The 10,254-nt window shown below is 41.5% G+C and overlaps 1 protein-coding gene across 3 annotated transcripts in view; it reads left to right on the forward strand.

The window, feature by feature from the left end:
* SPTBN1 (spectrin beta, non-erythrocytic 1) overlaps window positions 1-10,254 on the forward strand; it is a 194,803-nt gene that overhangs the window by 47,703 nt on the left and 136,846 nt on the right. For 2 of the 3 annotated variants that reach the window (XM_002914046.4, XM_034659139.1), the window contains exon 2: window positions 2,939-3,133. In XM_002914046.4, coding sequence (XP_002914092.1) covers window positions 2,986-3,133 — 148 coding nt within the window. In that variant the 5' untranslated portion in view covers window positions 2,939-2,985. Of the gene's footprint in view, window positions 1-2,938; window positions 3,134-10,254 lie in introns of those variants that run through there. The other variant, XM_034659140.1, reaches the window with a different exon arrangement.

Here is a 10,254-nt window from a genome sequence, read left to right on the forward strand (position 1 = left end):
AGTCAGTCAGAATCTGGGCACTTACTGAGCCCGTTGGGTCAATGAGAACCGTTCTCTGGGAGAGAAGATTATCTTGTTTCACGCCAACTTTCTACAGTCCTCTCGTGCTTTCCAAATGGCGGACCCACCAGGCAGAGTTGCAAGATGGCCCGCTCTCCACTCTTCTCTCCTCCTAATCTCCCCACAGCCATTTAAGAAGTACAGATTACTTCACTGGCTGTGGGGACACATGGCTGATAGCACCTTGGGAAAATCTAGCCCTTTATAGATAACCTGCTGGAGACATCTCCCTGTGTGATATAAACTGCCCTCTCCACCGGCACTTGTTGAAGTAGGTTGGGGGATCATGGTGTTCACAGCATGCTGGGGCTTTTGGAATCCCCATGCTCTGGGCACACATTCACATCTTTCCTTGACTCTGACTTTTCCTTTACCCTTAGGTTACTCCGTTGTTGCTACTGAATACCTAGAAGCGCCCTTCCGCTGTGGCCGTGGTGGGGTTTGGAATGTTTTGCTTTAGCATTGCCCTAGGGGAAAAAAATTCCATTATAAAAAATCAGCTGTTTGATAAGGGTATTATCTTAGAACAGGTGGAGCATATTGAAGAAAAAAATGACCCTGATATCCAAGTTCTTAGACACTCAAGTGAAACAATTGAATAAAAAGAATCACTGATAGCATTGATATTTCTTTTGTACACAGACTTTCGCTTTCCACTTTCTTCTTTAAGGAAAAATGGGGCTGTTAAAGAACAAACACCATTAAAGAAGAATTTTTAGGACAAAACGTGCTTATGTGGTTTGAACGACTTATTTAAAGCTTAGGGAAAGGATTAGCACTTGCTTGTTGAGAAATCTGTGGAAAGCAGTCACTGATCTGGGGATAAGTCAGTGGTAGGAAGAGGGACATATGGGGGAAACGGTGGGTGTTGGGCTTAGTCAGGAGTCAGGTGTGGAGGGAGTTGGAGCCCCAGTTGGTGGTTGCCCTGGAGACCCCAGTGTGGCTTGTTCTCATCGGTCAGCAGGTGGCACCAAATAGCCAGCACGAATCCCGAGAGGTGTGTAGTGTTTAGATTTCACCTTGGGTTGGGTTAAATTGCCCTTTCTCTACTTTCAGCAATTTGGAATTCATAGCACCTTCACATTTTTTTTTTTTTCTGTAGAGCTGGCATCCTCCAAGGCTGAATTTTGTGAAAGTGTTTGGTGTTGACATAGTTATGAAAATTAACCACCTCCAAGGTCAAATGGTACATGACTTGATTGACTTTTCTTTTTTTGAAGGGGATTATGACTCAGTGTTAAAAGCGACAAACAGATCAATAGAACATTCTTACTGGTTTAGGTTTCTGTCATTTTTTTGTGTTTTTATGAAACCTGGTAAATGCATTGCTAATGTAGGTGTTAAAATTAATCTACTGATAAGTTTATGTTGTTGGGATTGATTATGTCTACGTGATTGGTATCCAGGATTTTACTCCCATCCAAATGCTTGTGTTTGAGGACAGTGGGTGATTATATGGGTCATTGACTTCCTCATTCCTCCAACAAGCTATCCTGCTTCTCCACATAAAGTCTTTCTTTGCCTGGAATGCTATTTCTCTTGACCTGGGTGTGACCTGTTCCTTTTTGACATTGAGATCTCACTTTAAATACTGACTCAGAGAGGCTTTCCCTGACCACCAGATCTGAAATAGAAAATAGTCTCAATCCCTTTCTCTTTCTTTCTTAAATTGAGATATATTTGATGTACAGTGTTATCTAAGTTTAGGGCAATCAGCATGTTGATTTGATATATTTCTGTATTGCAACGTGATCACCACTGTAGCATTGGCTAATGTGTCTGTCACATCACGTAATTAGCATTTTTTTTCTTTGTGGTGTGAATAGTAAGATCTAGTCTCTTAGCAACGTTGAAGTTTATAATACAGTGTGGTTGATTATGACTCTGTTGCCTCACTCCACTTTTTTATTTTCTTTCAACTATTTTGCCTTCTCTGGTGTGCTTTTTGTCCGGCTCCTCCTACAAGGCCGTAGGCTTCCCTGGAGCTCAGTCCTTATCTTGTTTACTGTTATCCCCAGCATCTGAAACCGTGCTGAGCACCTCGTAAGTCCTCAGTACATTCCGGTTCAGTGGATGCATCATAGCTGTCTTGAAAAGGGAAGAAACTATATTTAAAGCTAAATTCTCATAATTCTCTGAGGGCATTTTGGTAAAGTGAAGGTAGCAGTGGACCAAAAGTTGAGGCACAGGTTCTTCTTTCTTGTTTGTTCCTGTAAAATACTGTGCCTTGGGTAGGTCCCTGAGAACTGGGTATTGGTCCTAGAATTTGTAAATAACAGCAATATAAATCATGCAGTTGTTCCTTATTGAGCCTCTGCTGGGCATTGCAACTGTCCTTGGTGACTTACGTTTACTATCTCAGTTGATCTTAGGCATCTGTTTTCTAGTAGGAAAACAAGATATTTAGGTGAAACAATCTATTCTTTTATATACCATTTTATGAATTTCCTGGAGAAGCTAAAAGGTTATAGTTTATGGTGGTACAGAGTAGAAATAAATGAGTTCATTCAGAAGCCCCAAGTATGTATTCGTCCAGCTCCTATAAAACTTAAAAATTGCAAAGCTTAAACTTTACAAAGAGGGAAGAAACCCACCCTGGATTAGGTGTCTGCCGACCCATTCAATCCTCTCAACAACATGGAGGCTATCTTTCCTTTTTTTAATGGTCAGGGAAACTGAGGCTCAGAGATGTTAAGTACCCTGGCCAAGGTCATACCTCTGTTATGAGGCAGTGCTAAAGTTCAAAACGATCTTCGATTGACTTCAGAAATCTGTTCTGGACTTGTTTTAATCTCTACTCACCTTTAATCCAGCAGGTTTCATGGGAACACAGCGTGCTTCAGACGTCTAAATCGGGTTTTCTTTCTCTTTCTCACAGAACTCTAAGAAGGAGCTGATGTGGAGGAGAGGCTGAGACAGTTCAAGATGACGACCACAGTAGCCACAGACTATGACAACATTGAGATCCAACAGCAGTACAGCGATGTCAACAACCGCTGGGACGTGGATGACTGGGACAATGAGAACAGCTCCGCGAGGCTCTTTGAGCGGTCCCGCATCAAGGCTCTGGCAGGTAAGTCTCGTGGTGCCCTGTTACAGAGGCCCAGTGGCCCTTATAGCTCCCCTTAAAATCACCTGCCCTGTCTGCCCTACAAGAAGGTCAGTTCACCTCTACCTAAATATGTCCCAGGAGGGCAAACTGACCATTGCATAAGATGGCCAGCTCCATATGTGGAGAGCTGTCCATCCTAAGGCCAAAATGAGTGATTTTTTGAGCTGCCCTAGGTTTGTAAGAATTCTGTTATTTTTGACTCATCTTACGTTCCAAAATAATGCAGCACACTGGACTATATACAGAAAAATATACAGATTAGCCTGTGTGCTTAGTTCCTGTGATATATTAGTTGATCTGACTTGTTACAGTAGTAGAGTACTTACTTTGAGTGACCAAGGGTAGTGAGTATCACATGCAAGGTTTTAGATGTAACAATGCAATGGCTTAATCTGGTAAGGGCACATTTAATGCTATAACAGGTAAGTTTGCCATCGATTCATTAAAATTAGCAGGAACACACCCTTCCTTTGTGATTCCTCACTCCCTTGTTGCTGTTGAATGCTTAGAACACACTCTCACCCTAGCGCTGGTAGGGGTGGGCAGTGTCTTGCCCTGAAATTGCCCTGAAAATCCAGAAAGGATTTCATCATGATGAAGACTCAGCAGTACTGAATATATGTAAACCAGAGGTCAAAGTGGAGTGTATTTGAGGTCTTGCATCTGAACTTTGAAATTTCAAATCAAATGGTTTCCAAATGAGAGAAGTAGGTTAATGATTTTTTTTCTTAATGTCTTTGATTATTACCCGTAAATCATTGCCATGTAAGCCAGGTAAGTTTACCGTTAATTGTTCAGATAGCTGACTTTTCTTGTTACCTTTATGGTGTAATTTGATTATGATGCATGTATCGTTCAGACTTCTCTTGATTGTAAGCAAAAGAAAACCTAACCCAAAGTGGTTTAAATGATAAAGATAATGTATTGTCACATTGAAGACAAATTTTGCCTTTAAGCAAGACTTACTCCTGGACTTAAATGGTATGACCAGGGCCCAGTTTCTTTCTCTACATTTTTTGGCCTTATAGTTCTAAGATGGCTGCCCCAGGTCCCAGATCTGCCTGTAAGGATATCCAGGAGAAAAGAGTACCTTTGCTGCCCCAGTACTTCTACCATGGCCCTCGGAGCAGTCTTACTGGCCTGATTGATCCTGACTTGGGCCAGAGGCCTCCCTCAGAATCTCTCTCCAAGTGGAGTCAGAGAAGAGGATATGCTGATTGACATCAGCTAATCAGGACGCACTTCTGGAGTGAGGGGGGTTGTGGGGTGAGGTGGGTAGGGATCAGTCCCATCTGAACAGCTTGGCTAGAAAATTTGGAATAACAGGAAGTAGGAAGAGGGAAGTGGATACTGAGGATGCAGCCAACTAAATGCTGTAGGAAAATTCTCCTTAGGATAATTTGTCTCTTCAGTGGTGGTGATTTAATGATTTTTCTTGAGCTTGCCTTATTTGAGGGCATAAATGAATGATTAACCAGGTAGTCACTCTAGAACTGAAGATTTTCTAGCTTATTCATTAACAGGGAACCTTATGGAAACCTTGATCCTGGCTTGTGCCAGTGGATCAATTTGCACTTTAATCTCTTACGTCTTTTTCTTGAATCTGCATTTAAGTCTTTAGATCAGGATGATATAAAGTTACCTTTGATCATGAGTCATTTACTTTCTGGTTCTAGGCTACTACGTATTACCTCCCTTATAAGGAAATTGTACCTGCAATTGTAGAGTAGTTCCTTGCTCTTTATATCTGATCTTTTCTGCAGTTCCAGGGGAGATCCCCAGCTGTCCTTAGTATTGATCAGTTGTCCTAAGACTTCCTAGGGTGGCTTTCCTTTTCTGTTATCTAGGTCCCTGAACTACTGTAGTTATGATAGTAATAGTAAGCATTTAACATGGTGCTTCCCGTGTGCAGGCACTGTTTTAAATGCGTTGTATATAATGGGGCGCCTGGGTGGCACAGCGGTTAAGCGTCTGCCTTCAGCTCAGGGCGTGATCCCGGCGTTATGGGATCGAGCCCCACGTCAGGCTCCTCTGCTGTGAGCCTGCTTCTTCCTCTCCCTCCCCCCCTGCTTGTGTTCCTTCTCTCGCTGGCTGTCTCTATCTCTGTCGAATAAATAAAATCTTTAAAAAAATAAAAATAAAAAAAAAATAAATGCGTTGTATATATTAACAGTTAATCACACAACAACCCTATACGAGGGACATTACTATTATCTACAGTGTATAGATGAGGAAACTGAGGCATAGATTAAGTAGCTTGCCCAAGGTCACACTGATAAGTGGCTAAGGCAGATTGGCTCCAAAGTGTATACTTCCCTTTTTTTTCTATATTCAGTAAAATATAAAATGATTCAAAGCTCATTGGTATAGAATATTGATAATGGGTAACTGAAACATGTTTAAAAAAAAATCTTTAAAAGTCTCAGGAATGAATCTTGTGGCCTAGAAGAAGCCATGACTAACCATGAAAGTTATTGAAAAGAAAAGGTGTTGCCTCCACGTTAAATGATGTATAGAGAAAGAATTGCTTTCGGTGGATCCAGTAGATACCAGGAAAACCATCTGTTTATTGGAGGAAATTTTCTTGTTATATGAATTCCTATTCTATGGGACAGAAAAATCTCTGAGCTCTCCAAGAATCGTATATGCTGAAAACAAGAGCAACAGAATTGCAAAGGGGGGCAGGTAAGAGAACAGTTCAGCAGTCTGTGCAGCACGGCTTCTAGAATGTGAGTGTGATCCTAATTGCCTGGTCATCCCACCCCCAGAGTTTCTGATTCAGTAAGTCTAGGATCGGGCTTGACGTTATGCATTTCTAGCAGGTTCCCAGGTGATGCTGATGTGGCTGGTCTGGGGAGTCACGTTTCAAGACCGATGGTTGACTGGTCTATTTCCCTGTATGTCTGAGACCATTTTATCTAGACCCAGCTAAAATCTAGTAAGAATTAAAGTATCAAACTTCACAGAGTTATTTTAAAGGCACACTTCAATGTGGGAGTGGTGTGGAAGGCTGGCACCTCGTTTTGAGAAAAGAGAAATATCTTACTGCCCCTTATAGGGAAGTAGTGTAGTGATCGATCCAACGTGAGGTAATGCTGCTGTAGGGTTTCTGTTACAAATGCATGTTCTAAAGTGGGAGGTCTTGGCTAGCGCAGTGGAAACGTATGTAGCAAATTTCCTGTCCCTCTTAAGTGCTCTACGTGTTGAGTCTTCTCTAGACTTCAGTCTGAATTCTGAGCTGATATATAAAAGACAGTGGTGCAGGAATTCGTCTTTTTATAGTGCATCTTGTATTGACCATGTAAACACCACCTTGGATTGTGTCCTTTACTAAGTGGCTTTACATGTTTGTATCTCTGAGGAGATAAGGTGAGATAAACTACTTGCTACTATTTTTTACCCAGTTTACAGGTATTTTCTATTATTAGGCTGCTATGTATATGTTTTATATATGGGTAACATATACTCTTCCTGTAAGTTATAAGATGTGTTCTTAATTTCAGTTTACTTGCCTTCATCCTCTTCTTTCTCTTAACTTTGTGGTATAATAAGAAATAAATTTTGTTTTTGTCCTCAGTCCTGGCACAGAACTCCTAAAACCCTTGGAATTTGCTGGGTGTCTTTTGTTATTCATGAAAAGCCACCTTCCTCACACCTGGATTTGTGCTGGTGGAGGTGACGTAGGGTGAGGCCTTTAGATAATGCTAGGATGGGACTGGTCACTGAAATGACCAAATAATGAGAAGGTGGGAACTTTCAGCCCCATCCACCAGCCTCTGGGAAAGAGGGGGGCCTAGAGATTGAGTTTAATCTCAATGGCTGATTTAATCAGTCATGTCTACATATTGAAACTTCCCTAAAAACCCCTCAATGGCAGGATTTGGTGGGCTTCTGGGTTGGGGAACACATTAGTGTGTTGGAAGGGTGGTGGGTCCTGAGAGGCCATGAAAGTTCTGCTCACACACCCCCACCACACCTTGCCTATACACGTCTTCCATTTGTCTGTTCCTGACTTGTATCCTTTATAATAAACCAGCAAACATAAGTAAAGTATTTTCCTGAGTTCTGTGAGTTGTCCTAGTAAATTTTTGAACCTGAGGGGGTTGTTCACAGGAACCCATGAACTTAGAGCTGATTAGTGAGAAGTATGGTGGCCTGGGACTTGTGACTGGCATCAGAAGTGGAGGCAGTCTTGGGGGACAGATCCCTTAAGCTGGGGGGTCTGCACTACAGGCAGTTAGTGTCAGAAGTGAATTGCATTCTGGGACACCCATTTGGTGTAAGATATTTGACAGGGGAGATGGCTTCGCCGGTACAGTGTAGAACACGTCCATGTTTTAAAACCGTAGGAATCAGGCCTGCAGTCACTTGTCAAGTGCCAGTTTATCATCACAAAGATGAAAGAGTCTGGAGTTGGGTCACTTCCATTGCCCAGGGAGCTTTGAATCTTTCCATTCTCCTTAGACTTCTTTGCTTGAAAATTAGTCTGATTCACGTGGCAGTCACTCATCACCAGCCCTCCCGGTCTTTAGGATTCGAAACATCAGAGGAAAACACAAGTGAAGGCAAAGGGACGTGACCTCTGCTGTGTTCGTAATCTGTCTAGGGAATCTCCTGGTGGGGACAGAAACAGCAGCTTTTTCTCACAGTAGAGAAAAGTTTCATCTAAAAGTTTTCCCCTCACCCAAGTTGGGTGAAGAGGGAGGCTCTCAAATCATTCGCTTTCAAAAGGTCAAGACGTAGGAATGTTTTAGAAAGTAATTAGAGCTAAGATTGACTCTTGCCCTGTGTTCACAAATTTTATGTATATGAGGCTGGGGAGATTGATACTTACGCCTACACTGTGTGCTCCCATTTATAATTTCGAAGGGACATGAGAAAAGCCCTGGTGCATCAGGTTGTGCAGCAGAGAGGGCACGCCATGCCGATTCAGCCTTGAGGCAGAGTGCTGTGAAGTGACTTTTATGCGTTCTGTAAATGATTTCCCGCATCCCATGATGGCATACCCACATTCCTGACCTCTGACCAAATTGCCCCCGTAGTGTGGAACATGTGGTGGTGAAGAAAGTGATTCAATATAAGCGGGGCTTTTTGCAAAGCAGCATTTTATTTGAAATAAAAACATAAAACTTAATCTTTTAAAGAAATGTAAAAGGTAAATGTCTTCTTTCTACAAGTGATAAATGTTAATGGTTGGAGGTTATATTTTGTCCAATCAACACAAATTAGGGGAAGTAGGAAAAGTAATCCTTTAAAAAATACAAGATTTTGCCTGAAAATACTGATAAAGTTGGGGTGCCTGGGTGGCTCAGTTGATTGAGCATCCTGCTCTTGGATTTCGGCCCAAGGCACGATCTTTCAGGGTCATGAGATTGAGCTCCAGCCCCAGCCCCCAGCTATGGAGCTCTGCCCTGGGTGTGGAGCCTGCTTAAGATATTCCCTCCGCCTTTCCCTCTGTTCCTCCTCCCCCACACCCCACTAGCACACACTCCTTTCTCTCAAAACAAACAAAAAAAATTGATAAAATAATTAGAATTAGTCTTTGTATCAACACTCATAAACAGTGAATTTTAAAAATTAGGAGGATATACACCAAAGTGGTGTTTATTTCTGAATGACTTTCCTTTTTACTTATCTGTATTTGAATTTTTTTTCTGAAATAAAATCTGAACTATTTTGTAATGAGGACAACAAAGCATGAAAACATCTTAGCATCTACTGTCACATTCAGAAGTTTCAATTGTTACCCCCAAAATCATGACATGGAAAAGTGGTAGGAAAAAGCCTGTGTATAAATGAGTATTTAAAAAAAGAAGTTAAAAATGAAATTCCTTTGGGAGATGTCACTCATCAACATTTATGAGCCAAAATTATACATAAGAGCCTTTCTGCTAAGCTATGGATTTAGCAAAAGAAATTGACCTTGAGTTTACATGGTTAGTAGGGAATCAAGGACAGCTGAGAGCCTTAGAAAAATGAGCTGAAGGCACCTAATTGTATCCTTTACATTACATCCATAAAGTATGTAAGTTATTAGTTGCTATATGTATAGGCCAGACTCCCTTTAAACATAGTCATTTGAGTGACCAAGAATTTAGGTGGAGCGTTTAATCGGCTAAACCGCTGATATGCTTTAAATATTTTAAAGTGTTGCCTAAAAGAAATGTATTTTTAGCCACATATGATTTTTAACTTTCTAAGTAAGATATTTCAGTTAATCAGGGGCTCCTGGGTGGCACAGCGGTTAAGCGTCTGCCTTCGGCTCAGGGCGTGATCCTGGCATTATGGGATCGAGCCCCACGTCACTCCTCTGCTATGAGCCTGCTTCTTCCTCTCCCACTCCCCCTGCTTGTGTTCCCTCTCTCGCTGGCTGTCTCTATCTCCGTCGAATAAATAAATCTTTTAAAAAAAAAATTTAAAAAAAGATATTTCAGTTAATCAAATCATCCAAAATATTATCTCATCAGTGTGCAATCAGTATAAGAAGTTAGATACTTTACATTTTTTTCTACCAAGTCTTTTTGGAATTCAGTATGTATTTGACTACCCACATTTCTTATGGTCAGTAGTCACGTGTGACCAATGGCTACTGATTTGGAGAGGACAGCTCAAGTGCCTTCACACAGACACTTTGAACTTTATAGATCCTGCCAAACAAATGTGAGCTTTAAAATACCATCTAGTTGGGGCGCCTGGGTGGCACAGCGGTTAAGCGTCTGCCTTCGGCTCAGGGTGTGATCCTGGCATTATGGGATCGAGCCCCACGTCAGGCTCCNGCCCCACGTCAGGCTCCTCTGCTATGAGCCTGCTTCTTCCTCTCCCACTCCCCCTGCTTGTGTTCCCTCTCTCGCTGGCTGTCTCTATCTCTGTTGAATAAATAAATAAAATCTTAAAAATAAAATAAAATAAAATAAAATACCATCTAGTATTTGGTCTAGGGTATATTATAAAGCAGTAAGTAGTTGGCCACTTGGCTAAATGTGAATTTAAATTCTGATCAGGAATAATGCATCAGTTGAATCGTTGCTGTAAAAATGAAGAAGACTTCTCCTTTTTGTGCTTTCCAGCACTATTTTTTTTTT

This window comes from Ailuropoda melanoleuca, chromosome 4 (assembly GCF_002007445.2).
Source record: "Ailuropoda melanoleuca isolate Jingjing chromosome 4, ASM200744v2, whole genome shotgun sequence".
NCBI lineage: Eukaryota > Metazoa > Chordata > Mammalia > Carnivora > Ursidae > Ailuropoda > Ailuropoda melanoleuca.